The sequence below is a fragment of the Alligator mississippiensis genome, chromosome 8 (genome assembly GCF_030867095.1).
Source record: "Alligator mississippiensis isolate rAllMis1 chromosome 8, rAllMis1, whole genome shotgun sequence".
Taxonomy (NCBI): Eukaryota; Metazoa; Chordata; order Crocodylia; family Alligatoridae; genus Alligator; species Alligator mississippiensis.
The window spans coordinates 16840001-16863677 of NC_081831.1; the positions used below are offsets into that span (position 1 = coordinate 16840001).

Below are 23677 nucleotides of genomic sequence, written 5' to 3' on the forward strand. Positions count from 1 at the left end.
GGATGACACGCAAATTCGTGAAGCGTTCCATATTTTCGTGGCCCCCGGGACCTCCCTGCGGCTGCTGCCGCCCCCACCACCGCCCTTTTCCTTCCTGCGGGCCCCAGGCAGCACCGCCGCATCCGGGGCGCCGGGGGACCTGCCAGACGGGGACGGTCCGCTCGCCGTGCACTCGGCCACCCGCCCGATCCGACAGGGTCTGCCGCCAAGGCCGAGAGGCCCTGCCAAGAGAGGGCTCGCTTTTCCGTGCCGCGCCCCCACGGAGCGACGGAGGGGTGCAAGGGCCTTTGGCGGGGTCCCTGGTGCCCCCCGCCACGGCTCGGAGGCAGCACGCGCCTGCCCTGACGGCCGACAGGGGCCCAAGACCAGGAGCCAAAGGGCCCCCAGGCCAAGCCTCGGCCTTCCTTCGGCCCCCTCCCCCCACCAGTCTGCGCTGGCGGGGGTGGGTTGGGGGGGCTGCTTTGGCTCCAGGTGCCCTACTTGGCCGCCCAGGCCCTTCCTCCTCATGTGCAGGGCCACCGGTATGGCGGGAGGCCCTGCCAAGGTCCCTCAGCGCACCTCCTGTCCCTGTCCCGCTCCCGCCCTGGGCCTTGGGGCCCCGGCACCTGGCCGCAGGGGGCTTCCAGGCCAGGCACGGCTGCTCCCAGCATGCTCCGGTGTATTTGCATGTGCACACCGCCTCCCACCTTGGCCCAGTTCAGGCCGCTTGACGGGAAGGTCCTGCCATCCCACAGCCCGGGTTGCCCTGCGAGGGGTGGTGGGGACCAAGGGCGCAAGGGGCAGTCCTGCGGCAACCAGTCGGCGCCTGCCACCGGTCCTGCCGACCGGGCCTTGGTCGCCCTGACCTCAAAGGCCCGAGGCCTGCCCACCTATTTCTAGCTGCCAACCCTGCCCACCCTTTGTGCTTGCTTCGGCAGTACATACACTAATATTGGAACGATACAGAGAAGATTAGCATGGCCCCTGCGCAAGGATGACACGCAAATTCGTAAAGCGTTCCATATTTTCGTGGCCCCCGGGACCTCCCTGCGGCTGCTGCCGCCCCCACCACCGCCCTTTTCCTTCCTGCGGGCCCCAGACAGCACCGCCGCATCCGGGGCGCCGGGGGACCTGCCAGACGGGGACGGTCCGCTCGCCGTGCACTCGGCCACCCGCCCGATCCGACAGGGTCTGTCGCCAAGGCCGAGAGGCCCTGCCAGGAGAGGGCTCGCTTTCCCGTGCCGTGCCCCCACGGAGCGACAGAGGGGTGCAAGGGCCTTTGGCGGGGTCCCCGGTGCCCCCTGCCACGACTCGGAGGCACCACGCGCCCGACTGGGGCCCAAAACCGGGAGCCAAAGGGCTCCCAGGCTAAGCCCCGGCCTTCCTTCGGGCCCTTCCCCCCACCAGCCTTCGATGGCGGGGGTGGGTTGTGGGGCTGCTTTGGCTCCAGGTGCCCTACTTGGCCGCCCAGGCCCTTCCTCCTCATGTGCAGGGCCACCGATATGGCAGGAGGCCCTGCCAAGGTCCCTCAGCGCGCCTCCTGTCCCGCTCCCGCCCTGAGGCCCCGGGCCCTGGCCGCAGGGGGCTTTCAGGTCAGGCACGGCTGCTCCCAGCATGCTCCGCTGTATTTGCATGTGCACACCGCCTCCCACCTTGGCCCAGTTCGGGCCGCTTGACGGGAAGGTCTCGCCATCCCACAGCCCGGGTTGCCCTGCGAGGGGTGGCGGGGACCAAGGGCGCAAGGGGCAGTCCTGCGGCAACCAGTCGGCGCCTACCACCGGTCCTGCCGACCGGGCCTTGGTCGCCCTGACCTCAAAGGCCCGAGGTCTGCCCACCTATTTCTAGCTGCCAACCCTGCCCACCCTTTGTGCTTGCTTCGGCAGCACATATACTAAAATTGGAACGATACAGAGAAGATTAGCATGGCCCCTGCGCAAGGATGACACGCAAATTCGTGAAGCGTTCCATATTTTCGTGGCCCCCGGGACCTCCCTGCGGCTGCTGCCGCCCCCACCACCGCCCTTTTCCTTCCTGCGGGCCCCAGGCAGCACCGCCGCATCCGGGGCGCCGGGGGACCTGCCAGACGGGGACGGTCCGCTCGCCGTGCACTCGGCCACCCGCCCGATCCGACAGGGTCTGCCGCCAAGGCCGAGAGGCCCTGCCAAGAGAGGGCTCGCTTTTCCGTGCCGCGCCCCCACGGAGCGACGGAGGGGTGCAAGGGCCTTTGGCGGGGTCCCTGGTGCCCCCCGCCACGGCTCGGAGGCAGCACGCGCCTGCCCTGACGGCCGACAGGGGCCCAAGACCAGGAGCCAAAGGGCCCCCAGGCCAAGCCTCGGCCTTCCTTCGGCCCCCTCCCCCCACCAGTCTGCGCTGGCGGGGGTGGGTTGGGGGGGCTGCTTTGGCTCCAGGTGCCCTACTTGGCCGCCCAGGCCCTTCCTCCTCATGTGCAGGGCCACCGGTATGGCGGGAGGCCCTGCCAAGGTCCCTCAGCGCACCTCCTGTCCCTGTCCCGCTCCCGCCCTGGGCCTTGGGGCCCCGGCACCTGGCCGCAGGGGGCTTCCAGGCCAGGCACGGCTGCTCCCAGCATGCTCCGGTGTATTTGCATGTGCACACCGCCTCCCACCTTGGCCCAGTTCAGGCCGCTTGACGGGAAGGTCCTGCCATCCCACAGCCCGGGTTGCCCTGCGAGGGGTGGTGGGGACCAAGGGCGCAAGGGGCAGTCCTGCGGCAACCAGTCGGCGCCTGCCACCGGTCCTGCCGACCGGGCCTTGGTCGCCCTGACCTCAAAGGCCCGAGGCCTGCCCACCTATTTCTAGCTGCCAACCCTGCCCACCCTTTGTGCTTGCTTCGGCAGTACATACACTAATATTGGAACGATACAGAGAAGATTAGCATGGCCCCTGCGCAAGGATGACACGCAAATTCGTAAAGCGTTCCATATTTTCGTGGCCCCCGGGACCTCCCTGCGGCTGCTGCCGCCCCCACCACCGCCCTTTTCCTTCCTGCGGGCCCCAGACAGCACCGCCGCATCCGGGGCGCCGGGGGACCTGCCAGACGGGGACGGTCCGCTCGCCGTGCACTCGGCCACCCGCCCGATCCGACAGGGTCTGTCGCCAAGGCCGAGAGGCCCTGCCAGGAGAGGGCTCGCTTTCCCGTGCCGTGCCCCCACGGAGCGACAGAGGGGTGCAAGGGCCTTTGGCGGGGTCCCCGGTGCCCCCTGCCACGACTCGAAGGCACCACGCGCCCGACTGGGGCCCAAAACCGGGAGCCAAAGGGCTCCCAGGCTAAGCCCCGGCCTTCCTTCGGGCCCTTCCCCCCACCAGCCTTCGATGGCGAGGGTGGGTTGTGGGGCTGCTTTGGCTCCAGGTGCCCTACTTGGCCGCCCAGGCCCTTCCTCCTCATGTGCAGGGCCACCGATATGGCAGGAGGCCCTGCCAAGGTCCCTCAGCGCGCCTCCTGTCCCGCTCCCGCCCTGAGGCCCCGGGCCCTGGCCGCAGGGGGCTTTCAGGTCAGGCACGGCTGCTCCCAGCATGCTCCGCTGTATTTGCATGTGCACACCGCCTCCCACCTTGGCCCAGTTCGGGCCGCTTGACGGGAAGGTCTCGCCATCCCACAGCCCGGGTTGCCCTGCGAGGGGTGGCGGGGACCAAGGGCGCAAGGGGCAGTCCTGCGGCAACCAGTCGGCGCCTACCACCGGTCCTGCCGACCGGGCCTTGGTCGCCCTGACCTCAAAGGCCCGAGGTCTGCCCACCTATTTCTAGCTGCCAACCCTGCCCACCCTTTGTGCTTGCTTCGGCAGCACATATACTAAAATTGGAACGATACAGAGAAGATTAGCATGGCCCCTGCGCAAGGATGACACGCAAATTCGTGAAGCGTTCCATATTTTCGTGGCCCCCGGGACCTCCCTGCGGCTGCTGCCGCCCCCACCACCGCCCTTTTCCTTCCTGCGGGCCCCAGGCAGCACCGCCGCATCCGGGGCGCCGGGGGACCTGCCAGACGGGGACGGTCCGCTCGCCGTGCACTCGGCCACCCGCCCGATCCGACAGGGTCTGCCGCCAAGGCCGAGAGGCCCTGCCAAGAGAGGGCTCGCTTTTCCGTGCCGCGCCCCCACGGAGCGACGGAGGGGTGCAAGGGCCTTTGGCGGGGTCCCTGGTGCCCCCCGCCACGGCTCGGAGGCAGCACGCGCCTGCCCTGACGGCCGACAGGGGCCCAAGACCAGGAGCCAAAGGGCCCCCAGGCCAAGCCTCGGCCTTCCTTCGGCCCCCTCCCCCCACCAGTCTGCGCTGGCGGGGGTGGGTTGGGGGGGCTGCTTTGGCTCCAGGTGCCCTACTTGGCCGCCCAGGCCCTTCCTCCTCATGTGCAGGGCCACCGGTATGGCGGGAGGCCCTGCCAAGGTCCCTCAGCGCACCTCCTGTCCCTGTCCCGCTCCCGCCCTGGGCCTTGGGGCCTCAGGCCTTGGCCGGAGGGGGCTTTCAAGCCTGGCACAGGTGCTCCCCACGGCTGTGGGGCCATCTATGTAGCGGGAGACCCTGCCTTGTTATGTTGGCCCTGTCTGGTCTACTCGACGGGAACGTCTCACCATGAAAGTTAGTAGGTTGCCTGGTTATGGATGGCATGGACCAAGGGTGCAAGAGTCAGTCCTGGGCCCCACCCTGGTGCCTGCGTCCATTTTGCATTTGCAGTGGATGAATCTTTTAGTGTTTCAAAACACACGCACCTTCTAATATTTGCAGAATGTAATGTTTTGCTCTGGTGTATAACTATGCATCTGCATGCTGGTGACCGACGCAGAATCAAAATCTGCTTTTCTCATGAGATTGTTTGCAGGGGACATTTTGAGACAATATTGGATATTCATCTCAGCAACTGTATATCATTTATCATGGATGCGCTGTCATTCTGTAAGACTCTGATTCAGTGCCGCAGCATGGAAGGCCTGAAGAATGGAGACCCAGCGAGCATGAGAGATCACAGGAAGAAGCAGGAGATGGTGATACTAAGGGACACCACGTTACCCATGGACCTGCTCCCAGGTTTTGTTTGCCAGTCAATGTGGGAGCGCATCCAGTACTAGGATCTGTGGGAATTTCACAAGGACCTGAACTGACTCATAGCCCACCGAGCTCTACCATTGAGCACCTGGAGACATAGAGAGGGGCAGTTGGGGAGACTCAGCTGTCCATAGGCCAACTGCCATGGAGCCATTGAGACAATCCACCACCTCCTCTGGCTCTGAGTCTGCGCCAAAGAGATATGGAAAAGGGTGAGTCAGCTCTGCGACTAGATTTCCTCCTGCATCAGTGTTGAGTAGCCTCTTCTGAGCAGCGTGTGCCCTTGCACCCGACTGAGGTTCGCCGGCCCTCTCCCGCACTCCGTGCCCTCTCCCAGCTAGATCAGGGTGATTCCCTTCTCCTTCTCTTGTATGTTCCCACCAGCCATGACTTTTTTTTTTGTTTGATGTTTATTAAAGATGGAAGGAAGAGTGAGGGAGGTGTTGGTGTTACCACCCCGATCCCCGCCGATCACTGGCTCGCACCTGGATCTTCGAATAAAACAGAAAATGGCAAATGTACTGAAAGAAAACTTGAAAGAAAATTTATTTGGACCTGCTGGATCCTTTTTTTCTTTTTCTTTTGTTTATGGGGTAAGGGCAACTTCCTTTGCTTGGCCCATCTTCGCTCGAACATTAGAGTCGGCTCTCCCCATCGCTCAGATTGCCAACACACCCAGCTTAATTTCTGACTGGAGGTGGTTAATCAGAGTAGGGCTCCTTGGAAGGGAGCATCCACCCCTTTTTTCCTCTTCTTAATTGATTCCTGGTCTTTCTAGGGTACTAGGCTGCTGGCGGAGATCACATCCACTCCCAATGCGAAGAAGAAAAAAAAGGGGAGACCGGGTTGTGGAAAAAGAAACACCCACGCCTCCTGTCGTTTCCACTTTATTTGCCACACAATCGCTTGATTAGATGGCGGCGGCATTTAATTAAATGTTCAAATGAAAAAGAACCTTGTAGTCAAAGTAGAGGGTTCCCATTTCCTTCCCTTCTCCCTTGTCTGAGGATTCCTCTGAGTTCCCAAAAAGCCTACTGGCCTCGTATTCGTCCCCGTGGCTTCAGACCCTGTTGGGGTGTGGACCTCCTCCACTCTATCCACTGTCTTCCCTTCGCTCTCCCCACTCTGGACCTCGGCTCGGCCCCGGATATTGCTCCTGCCACTGAGACCCACCCATCTGCTTCACCTGGTGAAGTGTTAAAGTGAATCTGGTGTGCCCTGGCAGCTCCTGCCATAGCATGGAGACTTCATTCACATTATTCCTGGGCTCACAATTGATAGGCCATGCTGGGTGAGTATCTTCTGGTCTTTCACAGTTTGGACCACCCTGTGGAAGGCCAGGAACCTCCTGTTGTACAGGCAAATGGACGTAGAGGTAGTGGGCTGCATGAAAATGGTTCTGAGCGAACTCGGGAACTATTACCAGAAATCGGTAGTGGAGGATGGAGAGGACGTAGCCAAAGCTACCTGGCATAGAGCCATGTGGCAGGATCATCCAACGTCCCTCAAGCAGGAAGGCGGGTGGTGGAAGTGAAGAAGAGGAAGGGACAAGCAGAAACGAGGATAGCAACAGCAACAGCAGCAGCAGGTCCTCCAGTGGGAGCTGGAGTGATGACGATGACGGAGAGGACATTTGAACTGAGTATGTGACCCCACAATGCGTGGGGAAGGAAGGGAGGTGTTGCCTGGTCTGAGGGAACAGGATGTGCTTGTTTGATTTGTGTGTGTCACTTATGGTGTGGATATTGTAACGGGTTCAGGTGGCCAGCAGGCCTTTGTACGGGTGCGCGGGTGCAGTTTTTTTGTAATGGGTGAAGGTTTTCTTTTGTAGTGTGATATGAAGAGTATAGATATATATAACCTTATATATATAGACATATGTTTGTACAAAAAAAAATCACTATTGCATGTCTATCACAAAATAATCAGTATAATGTTGTGCTCTAGTGTATCGTGTTTCTTGCTTAAACCACTGGATTCTATGTTATGTTGAAAATATGCATTGCAAAAGCAGGTAAAATGTGTAAATGGCAAGTGGACTATCTGAGCCCCGGGATTTATTTTCAGTGCCGTAATCATGGGAGGGGGACTAATTGAATGCAAATCTTCAAGATTTCGATTATATGCCTGGAAAAATGTAATAAATTTATAAAAGTTCTGCCTATAGAATCTAATTATTAGGGGTCCTCTCATGTTTGAGAAAATATGATTCTATATTTCTGAAAGTATGCCAGACTTTCCCAAAGTAACTGACACTTTTGCCCAGAAAAGGTTACTTTCTGGAGGGGGAAAGGTGCCATTGAGCATGTGGGGAAAGGGCGAGGGCACATTCTTACACAATTTGGGGGTGTAAAAAATGTCCCTGGCTGTTCCTTTACATCCCCATTGATTGAAAGGGATGTGTCCATGCCACTGCACTCCCTTTGGATCCTCCCCCTAAGTTGACTGTTGATGCTAGCTGATATTCATAGAGTTTTTTGTTATTAAAATACTCGGTGTATGCCGAAATGCTTTCCAAATAAATTAAGTTAAACCTAGAAATGTTAAGCTTGTCTGACTTACTTGGTTAGTCCATGCTCATTTGAATAGTACTGCAGACTTTGTTGGAAGTAACCATATAAGTAAAACAAGCAATATTTGACCTGTGTTACTTCATAGGTAACTTTAAAATACATCTAAACATCTATAACAAGCTGGGATAAACTTTTGTAATGCACTTATTATTGATCAGCACATTTTAAGCAATGGGTTTTTTGTTTGGTTAGGTTTTTTTCTTTGTTAATCTTTTAGATGACTTAGATTTCTAAGTACCTCATTTCATTACTGAAAAAAGTGAAATTTGAGCTGCTAATTCACCTACGCTCTTTGAAAACCTTATCCAACTGAAAAAATGGTGGCTAACCAAATGTTAACAGAGTTGCTGTGTAACCACCTATGAAGGAAAGTAGAGACTTTGTGTCAATAGCTCTACTCTGTCAATTTTGTTGTTTCTGCATGAAGAAACTGACCCAGTTTGTATTCACTAGGGGTTTATCTAGCTTTCCTAGGAATGCTCTTGAAAGATCAATACACACTTAACCTGTCTCAGTAGAGGTGATTTTGCCAGAAAAAATACTGTAACTCACAACCTGCACAAAAAAATCAGCTGTTTTTAACTATTAAAACCTCAGGAGCGGCCCTTCTATTTTCATATGCTTCACAACTTAGTTTTTGTATGTGGACTGAGGAGTGAAAATATTCTCTTGATTCTTTTTGCAAAGTGTTTCTAAGATCTATGCCTGCTGCCTTACATTTTCCTTCTAAGAAAGGCTTCCTAGAGACAGCTTGATGTGTATGGAGGAAAATATTTTGGTATAAGGATATTAAAATATTCTTAAAGAATGTTTTTTAATCTTAGCACATCCAGTACTTGGGTTTTATTTATAAAGCTTATCATTCAGACAACTGCAGTCCTATCATTTTCAGAGTTGCTATCCCAGTGTCTTTTTCTTGTTCAAGAAGCAGTATTGTATTTTTGTTTTGTTTTTTTTCAGGATACACCAGGATGTGGAAGGTGTATTGCTCAAGCAATTTACTTTGGTTCTGTAGACATTTTTTAAAAAGTAAGCTCTTTGATGTTTAAAGATCCAGTTCAAGCATTGCACTTACGCTTATTAATTCTGTATCAGTCTTGATTACTTGCTCATGTCTGCCAGTCTTTGTTTCAAAATGATTTGTTCTTGCTCAGAGTAGATCAAACTTGCCATCAACAATCCAACTTTATGATTTTATTTTGCTTGTAGGCTTAATCTAACTGGCGAAGAAGTGTAAAGCTTTGAATAGATTTCTTCTGGAATTTTTGTTCCAAATTAGTCCCTTATTTTCTTACAGCTGATCATAGTTATACCGTATTTTCTCGCATGTCACGTCCCCAAATAAGACACATACCTCGTTATAGGAAGGCAGAATGAAAAGAGATTTTTCCAGTTATGGCTGACTGCTGACTGCAAGATGCTGATTGCTGTGGTTGCGAGAGGAATAACACTGTAGCTGTGACCCTGAAGGGTCATCTCCATCATCTCCCTCCAGGAAGCTGGTGTCAGCCATGAATGGTAGTGTCTTCATATTTCTATTCCTCCATACTTCAATTCCATCAAAAAAACCCAGCTTTCCTGCTTACAACACACCCCAATTTTGGAGGGCTGTATTTTGGGGAAAGGTATGCATGTGGTAGGGTGTGCAAGTAAATATGCTATATCAATGTAACACCCAGGATGTGTCTGGGTGCTTTTATTTTATCCAGAGACATACAAGAGAAGCCAAAGCAAGTTCCTTTGAACTGTACACGGGTTTATTGTGATGCTACCAATCAGGCAATATTAACAAGAACAGCCACAGACAGCAGAGAATACACAGACATAGTCAGGTCTTAGGGCCCTCAGAATCAGTCTTCAGGATTCGAGGCAAGTTCCAGACTCCCACCCCTCTGCCTTTGTGTCAGGGAGTTTTCATAGTTGCATAGTTGTTAGGGGCTGAAAGGGACCTTACCAATCATCAGGTCCAGCCCCCCTGCGCATGGGCAGGACAGACTGCTGGAGTCAGATGATACAGTTTAGGTTCAGATTTCTATTTCCATCTGCTCCTCTGAGATAAGGATCTCTTGGCCAGTTCAGGAGGGACCAGGGAAACTCAGTCATGATCTGTGACCATTGTTCTTTCCTAGGGTCACCTTATGAGCATTGGGTGCGATCACTGGCCTACGCATCTCAACGCCCTTCGCTAATCGTTAACCCTTGTAATTCAGACTGAACTGCTTCTGGGACCAGAGCATCTGGGAGTGCGTCTGCACATGCATTAATGCACCTTTGCTGCTGAGCGTTTAGTACCTCTGCCATACTAGATACAGCAGGGGTGGGCTTTTGGGCGGAGGGCCGCTCGACAAGCAGCTAGGGGCAGATAAATACTAATTGTCTAAAATTTTAGGGGCTGCGTGGGCCAGATAGAATGGCCTGGCGGGCTGCCGCATTTTGCCCACCTCTGAGATAGAGGCACTATTTGCACTAATGCGCAGTAGGGAAGGGGTTTAGGTTGTAGCCGTGTTGGTCTAAGGATATAGGCAGACAAGGCTCCTTGGGTGAATTTGATATCTTTTATTAGACCAATCTAAATGGTTGGAGAATAGCTATTAAGCAAGCTTTCGGGTTCAAAAACCCTTCGTCAGGCTAAGGAAGCTGCAGCAGTTGCTGTGCGCTCTTCCTGGAACGGGACCTTTTTGTGATGCTTAATGTGCAGCAGGCTATTGCTACCGCACAGTAGCGCATTAGCACAGGTTTTGCTGCGACGCACTAAGGTGCAGGAGAACAGTCCATTGCATATTGAAGACTCTTCCAGGGAGGAGGCATGCAGTAACACACCCAACACAGCAAAGAGGGGCGCAGGACTCCCCAGCATCAAGCATTTAATTCCAATACCAGACCACAGCACTCAAGGCAGCCTGAGCAGCCCACCTGCCATGGGACAGCACCAACATGGCACAGAGCTAACACCACCCCCGCTGGGCCGTCTGGGTACTGCGGCTTTCACACCGCAGGGGGCGGTGACGCGCAAGCGCGCGGAACCCGGGGGTTGCGAGACAGGCGGCCCCGCCCCCTACGTCATCGGCGTGCGCCGGGCTCGGCGTGGTCACGTGCCCGTGTTTACCTGGTCTCGGCGGGTCGCTGCGGGGGGTGAGGGGTCGCGCGCGGTGCCTCGTGCGGTCGGCCTCCCGCGACCCGCCACCTCGGGTGTCCCTACCCGCCCCCCTCGCGCCGGCCGCGCCTCGCTCGGGATGTCGGTGCCAGCCAAGCGGTGCGGGCGGCCGCCCGTGCTGTCCTTTCTGGAGAAGAAGAAGAGGAAGCAAAGCCTGGACAGGCGACGGGGGAAGACGAGGATCTACGTGGGGAACCACATCGACCGGTGGCTGACCCTGAAGGAGAAGTTGGATTTCAGAAACGACGCCGAAGTTGCTGGGTTTTTGCTGGACTTGTAAGTGACCCTTCCCCGCGGTATGTTCGCGTGAAGCAAACCCAGGCTTTTCTCAGTGGGTCTAATCCTGCGCCTGTTCCTGTAATGCAGGTACGACAACTACGACCCCCTGTTGAAAACGGCGGTATGTGCGCTGCCCACGGGTGCGAGAAACATCGCGGTGAAGGAGGGAAGGTCCCCGCCGCCCGAGGACACTTCTTTAATAGCAGCTGACGGAACGTGAGTGACGGTCTCTCTCTGCGTGGCGGTAACGCAGGAAAGGTTTTTTATCCGTCTTTAATCTCTCCCCAGGCCACTGTTTTCTTTGTCTTTTCTTTACCTTTATTTATTACTGAATCCAGTTCTTAAAATAACAAATCCAGTGTACAAAATAACACATCAAACGTTCAAAAATGCATCCAACCCGCTAAAATATACATACAAACAGGTGCCGATCTCCCACCGAGAGCACTGCCACAACCCAAATCAATATCCATTGAAGTCTTGTGCTCCTTTCACCTCCCCACCAGTCTCTCACAGCTCCCCAATGCCTCCATCAGTATTTTTATTTTATTTCTTCATCTCTGTATAGTAATAAGTTCCTTCTTCTTCCCCTAAATTCCACACAGTACTACAGATCCCATATCCTCCACTCATCTCTACCCTCAAATTAATTCCAAATTAATTCCTAAGTGTTAATTCATGAAACTTGCACTTTGGAATTCAAAAATGTTTCTCATATTTTCTGGTTTGGAGGCAGGAGAAGATGCATTTTTAGCAGATTCCAAAAATTTCCATCAGATTTCCAAGTAAATGCCTTTTTGTCTTTTCTCCTGTAAAACACTGACTTGGTAGGACAGCTTTTCCATTTACTAAAACTTCCCAAACTTTTTTAAACCAATCGGTGATGTTAGGGGTGGCACTTCTTTCAGATTTTTTGCAACTGTAATTCTTGTAGCCACTAGAAGACGAATAATCAATTCCCTGTGACACTTGCATGTTGCAGAGTTCTTGGGAAGGTTCAATAGAAACACTAAAAGATTATCTCTTAATTGATATCCTGTTATTTCCCTCGCCATGTCTCCGTCTTTCCAAAACAGTTTAATTCTGGGTCCCATCCACCGCATGTGGCAGAATCCTTCCAAACGACCACATTATTTCCAAAGCATTTAATTTTGAGTTGGGTGAGATGCCATCAATTTGGGACTTCAAAATAATTTTATTTTATTATTGTGCAGATGGGTGTGTGGGGATCATTGTTCCTGATACTCTTCCAGTCTTCTGCATTAATTTCTCATCCAAGGTCAACAGCCCACTTTGTCATAAATGGTGTTTTTCCTTCTGTGTTATTAATTAAAATACTTTATATAACAGAGAAAATAGGTCTGTGTGTTTTATAGGCATAGCCAGTCTTTTTTCAAATTCTGTCACATTTCTACTGAGGTTTACCTTTCTTTGGGCATGTGTTGAAAAGTGCCTCAATTATACATATTGGAAAAATGGGATTTTAATGTCACCTGTGGTATGTTGTATTTCTTTAAAAGATCCAAAAATGTTCTTTTAAAATGTCCATAAAAGGTATGATTCTAATATTTTCCCAGATTTTAAAGCTTTCTAATAAATTATTAGGATTAAATCAAATATTATTATGTATAGGTGCTAAAGGTGATGGGTATAAGCTTAATTTTTTTGATAGTACTGTTTTCTTAATAAATGTTTAGAGAGCACCTCTACATGAGCATCTGCAACTCATTTTAATAATAAAAAAGAAAGAAAGGAAAACTCAGGATGTGCATAAAAGTCTGTTGGGTCTACTCATGTTGTTATCTGTTAAGTATAACATTTTAAATGGTATTTCAAAGTTGAATGTGTCCTTTTGGCATGCACGAAGAGATTTAATGTAGAAGTAATTGTTCAATAACAATAGGTATTTTTATGATGTAGATATGGCAATGATGACCAGCTGTCTAAAGAATCTACTTGTTCTGGACCTGAAGATGTGAGAATTGTAACTGTGAAAGAAGAGAGGGATTTGTCAGATGACTGCTTGTCAGCAGAGACAGATGACACGTTAGTGACAGTGTTATTCCTACATGTCTTATGTCTGAAAATATTTTGTGTTGATTTTCATCACTTTTAATTTTGCTTATTAGAAATTCATCATTCATGTGGTTATTTGTTGTTTAAAAACAACTTGTATGCTATGGATGGCTCAAGTGCTGGGAGAACCTCAGAGATGGTTTGGGAAAGTTGGAAAAATCTAGAGAAGCACACAGCAAACCTGCTTGTCTACTTTCTGCTTTCTGTAATTGCACGTAACATTCTCAGACATAGCATATCCTACAGATATTTTACAGTGAAATAGTCTGTAGGTCTTGTTACTAAATGCAGTCTGTAGACAAAAAGGATTGTTACACATGCAGTTCATTTTGCTCAAAGGAAAAATATTACATTGTTGGCTTTTTGAGTGATGTGACATACAAAGTGACTTGTTAACCTATCTAAAAATAGTGCCGTGCTCATGGAGGCAACCACACCATCAGTCGACTGCTGATTTCTTTTACTGCAGTACCACCAGTAACTGAGGCATTCACAGTTGAGATCAAAGGAGCCTCAAATAGGTATGATTGTCCATTACTCTTTATTTAGGTTTCATTTATCCACAACACTGTTACTGAATTATTTGGTCCACATCCTAGTTATCTGATCTTTTTAAAAAATATATTTTTTAATGTGTGCAGGGGGACACTGGGAGCCTAGGACATTACATTGGCATTGCATGGTGTGTCCAAACCCCTCGCTAATATGGTGAAGTATGTAAGGCATGCAGCATGTTTGTCTGAATCTCATTTTCTACTGTTACTCTTTGTGACTTTGCTAACTCTTCTCCCTTTGATTTTTGGCAGGTGAGCATATGGGGCTTCTGAAAGCAATTCTTCCTGTGATGCAGAATAATTTTACGCAGCGGGCTTGTAAATATAAAAGCAAATGGCAAGCTAGAGGAAGGTGACAAACTCAGAAACTTTCATCAAGATGGCAGTTTTTAAAGTGTGACAGAACTCTAGTTTAGAAAGTAGCCTGGATCTGAAGTGGACGTTCCGGAACTGATCTAGCATGGGTAAGTGAATTTTTTTTATGGATTACTTTGTTTTATGTCCTCCTAATGCTGAGTTTTCCTTCTTTTTGATCTTTCTTTTTGATCCCACAACCAGCCTTCCTCAGTACCATGTGCAGCCTACCTCCCTTGTAGTCCCTGTGGTTGGGTATATTGTAGAGACACCCAAGCGAACTCTGCATATGCTAACTTCAGAAGTAACACAGCCACATTTGAATGATTCTGTGCTGGACAAGCACCTCTCTTGAGAGGCAGAGCTTAGTTAGGCTGCCTGCTGTATCTACTAAGGCAGCTCTGCTGCTTCCTGTTTCAGGGCTGGCTTGTGTCAAGACAGTGCATTGTTCTGAATGTAATTCTGTAGTGCTGAGGAGTGTTTGAGAGGGCTGGGGCATTGGCTGATCTTACCAAGCCACTATTACATCTGCCCATTTACCACTATTTGAGACTGCATAGAATTTTGGACATATTAGAACAGCAAAGTGGTTTAACATCAATTAAGCTTTTTTCATAATCAAGGATTAGGCAAGTATATGGTAGTCTGATGCAATCTAGCAAATTTCGTGTATGTGAAGATGCATGTTGAGATTAACATTAGTTTACTCTGAAGACACAACATGCTAAATACATTTATTGTTAAAAAATAAGCCAGGTTTCTAGATATATGTATACTTCAGGATGTAAAATGAATAAATAGCAGTTAAGAACTAGAAAAGTTGGAAATACAAGCTTTTATTATGGAACAAGAATTATTTAAGACACTGAAACTACTGAAGAATGTGTATGTGGATCACTTGCATGGCCAAATATAGTGTCTACAAGTGATACCGTTTAGGTAAGATAAGTAGACTGCAGTTACCTGCAGCAATCTGCAATGTATTTTTCCTTGTAGTATGCTTGTTGAGGTAGCATAGTACTATTAACCCCATTTTATATATGGGGAAACAGGTATGAAAATCGAATATGCTGCCCGAAGTTAGAGAGGAAAGGTCTCTCAGGGCAGGGAATTAAATCTGAGTTTCCTGAATCTGAAGTTAGCACTCTAATCACTAAATGAGTTATATCAAAGATGGCGGTGAGAGTCTGTCTCAGCTTAGCAAAAAACAGTTTGTTTCACTTGAAAAGGTTGATCCTCTACCTCTTCAGGATGTTGTTTTTCTTTTTTGTTTGTTTGAAAGTTCTAAGAATTCAATTCCGGTTGAAGGGTAAAGGGGGAGCAAGGTCTCCTGCTTCCCTGGGTTTTTGGGTGTAATGTTGTCCTTGAACACTTGAGAGAGAACTCTGTTTTGTGCACATATCTGAAGGCCCAGGAAATATTAATTTATTGTTCCCATAGCAAAGTGCCATGTACTTACTTAAAGTACTGGTCTGTTTAGTAGTCATACTGCAGTTTGTTTTCCACATACCCTTACTTAGCTAATTAATATTTGTAAACAAATAATTTTAATGCAACCTTTTGAACAATTGGCACATAGGACTGAAAGAGATCTCATGGGCCACCAAATTCAGTCTGATGCATTTGCAGAAAACTATTTACCAAGGATTCTCCAAATCAACACTTCAGACCCTTGCTCGCAACCGCAAGTCACAAAACAGCACTACGACAGGCCAGAGGTTGAGGGGCAAAGACTTTGAAGCATGTACAATGAGAGGTGAAATCTTCAAAGCTTTTCCTGGATCTCTGGTAAATCAAGATAGACTCCAATGACAAAAAACCCATTGATATGAGAAGCTAGCATTTCTGGGATTTAAACCTACAGCATAATGTTAGGTGATTGTATGATGCATACAGAAGAATGCCTTCTGTCTTCATATTTATAAAGACTTATTTTGCCTAACCAGTATAAATGAACGCTCAGTTTATTCAGTGAGCATATTCTTGTCAGTGCCCCAGTTATTGAGTTTTTCATTAGGGTAAAACTAAATTTGTGAAGTGAATTGGTCCTCATTATTGCTACTGCTCATGTAGTGACAGTGGTACTATTACAAATCTATGTTTCTGGGCCCTGGTATGTGTTGAAGTTGAACATAACAGTACCTCCTTTAAAAATGGTTGTTGCTAAAGAGTTTTGCTGACAGTTGTGGGTCCTTCCAAGATATACTGTGTACTGGAGGATACTCTTCTTTCCAAGGAGTCTTATTTGTTTGGACAGCTGGAAACCGGTATCCAAACTGGTCAGTTTACAACAGTTTAAACAAAGTTTGGACTATGAGAATACATCCAGTAGAGCAGGGATGTAAAAAATGTGGACCATGGGCTGGTTCCAGCACATGGAGCTCTCATCTGGCCTGCAGGGGTCTGGGAGGGGCCCAGGATTTCAGGGGTGAAGTGAACAGGTCCAGGGGCAGATCCATTGATGAATTCCCAACAGGCTTCTGTATGCAGGCGCAAATGTTGGTGATGGAGTAGTTAGCAAGGGGTGCATTAATCTTTGTGGCTAAGGAACCCACAATGGTGAATGCCACCACTCACGCCACCACTGGAGGTGAATCTGGATCTAGCCTGTGAGAAACTTCACAGTCCAGATGTGACTCAGGGATCCAAGAATTTGACACCCCTGTATAAGACTACTAAAATGAAGATCATTAAACTGAAGATTAGTAGTCACCATCTATATGCACAGGTTTTTAAATACTTGAATGAGATGAGTTGGAGATTCCTGGACCTAAGAAATGAAAACTGTAATGTAGTTTTAAAGTCTTTGGACTTAATGTTCTGAGATGAATGGGAATAGTTTACGCTACTTCCTAAGGGCAAATTTTATATTCTATTTTTCAGTTCTAGAGGACTTTTTGTTAGTGTCTGCAGTGAGGATTTCCTGAAATTATCCCACCCTCCTATAGAAGAGTTGAGATGATGTGTTCAAAATGCTGATAGCCCTTCTAACATGCTGTAGGAGATTTTCAGTATAGATAAGGTATACTAGTGGAACCACTGCAGTTCTGACGAGGTTTGGAGGAGCTTGTGTGGGATATGAATACCTCCTCACACAGATGATTCCGTTGAGGACCCGTGACTACTTTTCAGGGTACCTTTTCACCCTCACACCCTGTGTCAGAACAAGTGATGAGGAGGGGTCCACCCTGAGGCTGCAGTAGCAACCACAGAGGACCTCTCCTGTGCTGCTGGACAGTGGACTTGTAGGGAGATGAGTAAATTGTTTTGCCTTAAAAGAATTTCTCTTTATAGAACCTGATTACTCAAGCTGCACGTAGAGCTATGAGTTGAGCACCTCTTGTCACTTTGGGTATATTCAGAATAGTAACATGGTTTTGGTTCAAATATGGGAGAGTATCCTTTTAGCCACAGATGCTACACATGGTTTAAAATCATTTAAAAAAAAAAAATCAGTTCACAAAGAATTGCCTCCTCTTCACCACCGATAAGTTGATTTTTCCAAAACTGACAGTTTTTGCCGGCATGCTTTCAGCTGCAGCATTGCCAGTGCCTAATATGGAAATGCTTACTTGAACTAGAATGAACTGATGTAGCCAGTTTCCTTTTTTAGCTTATTGTGTTAATATTTTATGTTAGGAAATGTTTACTTATATCATCTACCACTATTTTCCTACTGTAACTTCTGAAGTGAATGTGAGACTATATTTTTTGTTCTTACAGCAAAATAAGGTATTTAGTATACCTTAACTTTCATAGTTAAATTCATTGCTACATTGTATGCTAAACTAAGGAATTATATTGAAAAGAAATATTGCAAATATATACTAATATGGCAAAAAGTATTGCACATGAGAAACAAAAATGAAATGTTACCAATTTTCATAATCTAGGAATTAGAAACAAAAATGGTCAAGTGACTTTCTGTTACTAAATACTTTTCCAAATATAACTCCTGTGTTAATGATACCATATTTGTATTTAGATTTCTGAAAGTTGCAGAACTAGTATCTTTAATGATTATTCTCATATTTATTTTCAGACTGTTTTCAGACTGACCAGCAGGAGGAGAGAATCAAGTGCTTGCTTAACGGTGCTCTGACATTTTTGATCCCATCTGGTTTTGCTGTGAGGATTTTTTTTTAATGGAAAACTTATTGTAAACTGTAGAATAAAAGCCCATGTTAATTGTTGATCAGCCAATTAAAATTAATTAACTAAAATTTTACTGTGGTATGTTAGCATTAATAAAGCATGCGGAGTGGATTGTTTCATAATGGGAGTCTGAAAACCAGAGGTGACTGACACTGTTAAACATGGTTCTCTGATGGAAAAGAGAAACAATTAAACCACACTATTAGAAGATAATCTGAGATATGTTTGAGAATGATGCTTTGCTTCCTGTAGTCTGGATTAACACATTAACATAGTCTTAAAAATTTTATTAATCTCCTGCAGCTATGAACAAGATGTATTTGAACAGGCTATCAGTACAAAGAGGCATTTAGGCTGTATTGTTCTTTTCCAGAAAATAAGAGAACAGGTCAGATATTATGTCATAGATTTATTTAGATGTATTTCATTGTTAACTATTTTGATCTCTCATTGTGGTCTGCCAACTGGTGGAAACTAATGCTTTATGAATCTATCAATTATTTACTGTCTTGTTTATAAATGGGACACCAGCTTGGAATGCATACCATAATTATTGAAACTCAGTAGAGTCTAGCATGTTTTGCAAGTTTTTTATGTAGTTACTGATTATGAGTAGTCTTCAATTTGTTATTATTTCAGAATAGTGAATTGAGTGTGTGTTCAGTTCATGCTTGTCAAATGATTTTGCTAATATCTGCGAGCTAAGTGGCCAAGAACTTTGAGATAATCTGTCAACCACACTCAGGCTTCAGATCTTGATCCTGCACCAATTAACTCAGTCAAAGCTTTTCTCTACTCATTGACTTGTTTGGGAGCAGGGTCAGGCTCTTGTTGAGGACACACAAAATATGCAGTTTTAAAAACCATTTTAGTTTACCTGTTGTAATTGAACAAATTCTTTGTTTTTAACTTGCTGTATTTCAAAAGTAGCAACAGAACAATTAACTGTAAGTTCTCCTGTTTGTATAACTATTTAAATGTTAAACTGCTGATTTATTTTTTTTAACTGAGCAGAAGGGAACAGCATTTGTTTTGAAACTGCCCTCTGAGAAGAAAAGTTTTAGCACTTCCCATGATCCCCTCTCTCTCCACCCTCCCCCCCCTTTGTGCCTTTCAGTTTCCTCCTGGCTGCCTCATGTTCATTAATGCAATTCCAGCTATTGAATTGGGCTAGCTGAGAAGACAAACATTTCTTTAAGCTCTTTCTCCAACTTAACTTTGGCATCACAGACCAAGAAGGATTCAACTCAGTGTGGTCAGTCACATTCTGGAGCCAAACATACAAGAGCAGCTTCAGTGCACATTAACGAGAGATTTTTGGCAGGGAACTTGTTCCTGTGTCATGTTTAAGTACTGACTGCCAGTCTGATCTCCCCAAATGTTACTAATTATAAGTACATACTTGATATGTTGCAGGGGTGTAGGTTGTAGCCGTGTTGGTCTAAGGACATAGGCAGACAAGGTTCCTTGGGTGAATTTGATATCTTTGGTCTAATAAAAGATATCAAATTCACCCAAGGAATCTTGTCTACTTGATATGTTTGTATTAAGAATAGCCTAAAATTACCTACACAGAGATTTTTCAATTCGTGCGTTTGTTAGTTAAGCAACAAATTCTGGTTCTGTTAGTACATAGTATCTGAATATGGTACAGTGCATATAATTACCAATGATATCTTTTTAAAATTTTTTTTTAAATTCCTGTTGTGACATACGCATTTAGGAGTTGAAGGGAATTGGATATTGTGAAGGGAAAAGTAAACATTGTTCCTTTTTTGTTTTTGCAGTATTGCAGCATGCAGGGATTATCCTTCTAGAAGATGAGAAATAGTTGTACACTTCAGTAGCTGATTTTGGAGGGCAGTGGTCTTGTCCAGTGAATCATGCAAAAAGCAAATTAAAGTATGAGCTCAAGTAAAAGGGAAGAAAAACAGTTGCAAAAGCTTGCTCTGCTGCTGTTCTACCAGTATATTAAGTCCAAAAGAGGCATGGGCAAATGGCCAGTTGAGTAAAGATGTTGACTACCCTCACAACAACATTAAATCTGGGTGCATGGCCACAGGGCATGTCGAAGGATGGCGTCTTTTTCCATTTTTTACATATTGGCTTTCAATTGAAATACAGACCAGCAGTCACACAAACATTTTTCTTAATGTTGCATTACTTCTGCCCTGCGTTCTGTGTAGCCATAGAACTACTGAATCTTTGCAATGTAAGCATTCTGGCTGGATTTAAATGTGGATATACTTGATACCTGCAATCTAAATGAAGACAAACTTATAGTCATTTACATGAGAATTTGACTTCCAAAGCACCATATTTCATAAGTACTGCATTTTGAAGTTGTATTTATTCCCCTTACCTTTTGGCCTGGCAATATTTTCCCTTGTTTAAAATCAGTATAGTGATGATTGGGCCCCATAGCTAAAGAAATATAAATATCCAATGGAAAACTTTAATGTATTTTGTTTAGAAACTCTTCCAATGATCTGTATTTTCTGTCACTCCATTCTTAGGGTGATTATAACACTTCTAAGGACAAGTTTATTTAATGTTTCTCTCAGACTGAAATAACTCCAGACGTTCAATTCATTCACAAAAACAATTGGAAAGAGCTGTAGCAGTAACAAAGGAAATTGCATTAAATTGTTGTCATCAATTAAATGACATCTACTTTAACTTTCAGTGGCAGGTTAAAGTAATGGAAATATAAATGATATTAAGGATTGATTTAAAATGATACACCCTAGGAAATCTAGTGTACTTTTTCTCTGAGCCTTATGAATGAAGAGTGAAATGCTCACAGGTTTTAGAGACTAGGTTGTCGGCATGTAATAAAGAAATGTTTTGGCTAATTTCATAAAAGTTATTTTATCCCTGTCCCTTGAAATCCTTTGTGACTTACTGGTTCACTGAAGGTACTTTTAACATCTTTATGCCTCATACGTTGCACAGATTTCAGGTATTTGAGACAGCAATGAAAGATTTGTTTTATTGTCTCTATAGAAACCAGGAGGTGAGAGCTCTTGGTGAGGCAAGAAATGTGAGGTTAAGTGCTGAACAACATATTTTCTTTGCCTCTTTCTCTTCCCCCTTCCTCTCCACCCCATGTGCACACACATAATTGGTTAGTAGTGAGATCTAACGGCCATTTTCAGAGTTTAAAAGCAGCTTCCACTGAAGAGAATGCCAAGCAGGTAGATCTTGATCATTATTTTAAAGTTGCAAAATAATTTCCAAAATACAACTCCCCCCTTAGTAGTGGTATGCCTTGTTCTGAAATGTTTTCCTGTTACAGTGAAGCTAAAGTCCCATAAAAAGAGGGTTATTGCAGTATTCAAATCCCGTTATCAAGAGTCAGGCAGCTTAGACAACAAGCGTAGAATGTCTTATAAATGAAAATGCTCTCATTACATAGTCTGTTGGAGGCCAGCCTTTTTGGCAGCCATGCCACAAATGAATCCTGTATCCTCCCCAGGTACCAGTTTGATCCCTTTCCCCTGCCTGATCTGCTACTCTGCTTTCTGCTCCCAGCCCCGTGCTTCCTGTCTCCTCTCTTTCTGCTTCCTTCCCTGTGCTCCCTGTTCAATTTTGCTGCCTTGCTTTCTGCTTCCTGGCCCCTCCCTGGTCTGCCACGTGCCACAGGCTGCCTGTGCCATAAATTGTCCACTTCTGGCATAGTGTATACCTTTCCTTTTGTCAGTGCCATTTCGGTTAACCAGAAAGGAACTGAAATGAGTGAATTCCTGCTATCCGGTTCTCTGTATAGGTTTCTTGCTGACTTCAGACACCTAGCTCACAGAAAAGAATGACCCGCGCTACCTGTTGAATGGTGTTGCATGTCTCTGTGAACATGATGCAATTGGGTTTTGTTCTGTGTTTTATTTAGTAAAACTATAGCTGAAGAGATGCCATTGCAATTCCTGCTTTGGGGAGGTAATTGTTTGGCCCTTTTTTGTAAGGGAAGTAATTCTCTAATATAGAATGTTGGAGGTGTTTTTGACTAATGATTAGGTTTTGTGATCTTTTGCTCATGAACAGGATAGAGTACTACGTTTGTGTCTGTTCTTCAGGGATATAAATTGTAAAAATACAATGGGGAGGGGGGATGAAATCAAAAGGCAAGTCTCTGTTTTAATTATAGTAAGTGCACTCACAGGTTTGTACAAAGACATAACTAGCAATTTTGGTGCCCTAGGCAGAGACACTGAGACCCTGGATACTTCTGCTGTGCTATGGCCTCCCTGGGGAACCCCCCCCCCCCTCCCCCTTTCTGGCTTCCCCTCTAAATTGGTACCTGGGCTGATGCTCTATTCATTCACCCCTAATTTTACATTAGGTTTGTACTTGGTTTGGGTTTAATCAAAACTGCATAAATGGTGAGAATGAGCCTGCCCCAAGCCTTTTGACTTAATAGCTATGTTTTTAGGTCATATGTTGTATAACAAAGGGATGACCTAATCTTAAATTACTTTAGAAGTGAATGCATTTTCCAAGGTGATAGTCTTGCATTGAGACAACATATCAGTATCCAAGGATCAGTCATTTTGGCCCTAAATTAACTTGCCCACTTTTAAAGCTCTATAAGAACAAAGCTGGGAACAGGACAAGACTCTGTGCCAAAACCAAACCATATATTTGCATTGTTTTAACAATAAGATCTACAAAAGCCCCAATGGAAAGTAGTTTCGAATCTCTCTGTAGTTAATATCACAAAGGAAGTTTCATTTCAGGAAGACTGAACTTTCAAGTCATTTTATGAGAAACGTTCTTTTGGGAAAATGCTTGTGATGTATTAGAGGTATGACGAAATAAATGCTTAAAGTCATTTTAAAAACTGATCAGTTTGCCTTTTATACCAGGGATGAATTTGGTCTTCCATAACAGAATGTAGTTTGTTAGATAAAGTAAAAGCCCACTTTTGTTTGAATCCTGGGGGAAAAATAATCCTTCCCCAAATGGAGAGCACTGTTCAGAATTTTTAAAGACACATAACAAACATTGCTAAGAGTGCCAGCCAGCATTATGTGAGGAAATGCCCAGTAGTAGTGGTCATTTGAGAGCATCAGTGCACAGTGCTATATATTGGACTGTACTGGCAGTCCTTTTGAAAAGTTCAGGTAGTACAGTAATCACCAATTTAGTAATGCATGTTGGCATGAAAATTATACTTGTTCCTGGAACTGCAGAGTGCCTTAAGGTTTCCTTGGTCAAACCATGGTGTTTTTGTAGCAGCTTTTATTTACCTTCCATCTTATATCAAAACATGTATTCTAGTTAATGCCTTGGAAGAATGTTTTTACTTGGAAAAGCATAGTGAAAATTGGCTTCTCTTTCCATTTTAAATGTCCGTACTTGAAGCAGGGGAAACAGTATTTTAGATCATGCCCGTAGCTCCTCAACTTTAATTTTTGATACTTGCAAGTAGTAAGACTTTCATTTCAGGTTACACACAGGTCTTTTGATACTAACCAGTTAGCCATATCAAGCAACAAATGT

At 46.3% G+C, this 23677-nt stretch overlaps 1 protein-coding gene and 5 non-coding genes across 7 annotated transcripts in view; all 6 read left to right on the forward strand.

Moving 5' to 3' along the window:
* The window catches only part of LOC132252262 (U6 spliceosomal RNA), a 107-nt gene extending 70 nt beyond the window's left edge, over positions 1-37 (forward strand). Inside the window, exon 1 of the small nuclear RNA XR_009464158.1 lies at positions 1-37. This exon is cut by the window's left edge and continues 70 nt beyond it. This is a non-coding gene — a small nuclear RNA (U6 spliceosomal RNA).
* An 864-nt stretch (positions 38-901) lies between these two features.
* Positions 902-1008, forward strand: LOC132252351 (U6 spliceosomal RNA). Its single transcript, XR_009464244.1, has one exon. It is a non-coding gene; the product is annotated as a U6 spliceosomal RNA (small nuclear RNA).
* Positions 1009-1846: 838 nt separating this feature from the next.
* Positions 1847-1953, forward strand: LOC132252263 (U6 spliceosomal RNA). The gene has a single exon (XR_009464159.1). It is a non-coding gene; the product is annotated as a U6 spliceosomal RNA (small nuclear RNA).
* Positions 1954-2817: 864 nt separating this feature from the next.
* LOC132252352 (U6 spliceosomal RNA) lies at positions 2818-2924 on the forward strand. The gene has a single exon (XR_009464246.1). It is a non-coding gene; the product is annotated as a U6 spliceosomal RNA (small nuclear RNA).
* Positions 2925-3762: 838 nt separating this feature from the next.
* On the forward strand, positions 3763-3869 carry LOC132252264 (U6 spliceosomal RNA). The gene has a single exon (XR_009464160.1). It is a non-coding gene; the product is annotated as a U6 spliceosomal RNA (small nuclear RNA).
* Positions 3870-10697: 6828 nt separating this feature from the next.
* FOXK2 (forkhead box K2) overlaps positions 10698-23677 on the forward strand; it is an 85542-nt gene continuing 72562 nt past the window's right edge. The window contains exons 1-3 of one of the 2 annotated variants that reach the window (XR_009463847.1): positions 10698-11036; positions 11127-11255; positions 12960-13085. Coding sequence is in view for 1 of the 2 variants with exons in the window: in XM_006268728.4 (XP_006268790.1) it covers positions 10840-11036; positions 11127-11255; positions 12960-13085 (452 nt within the window). In the remaining variant the exon portion in view is untranslated. The remainder of the gene's footprint in view (positions 11037-11126; positions 11256-12959; positions 13086-23677) is intronic. The other variant, XM_006268728.4, reaches the window with a different exon arrangement.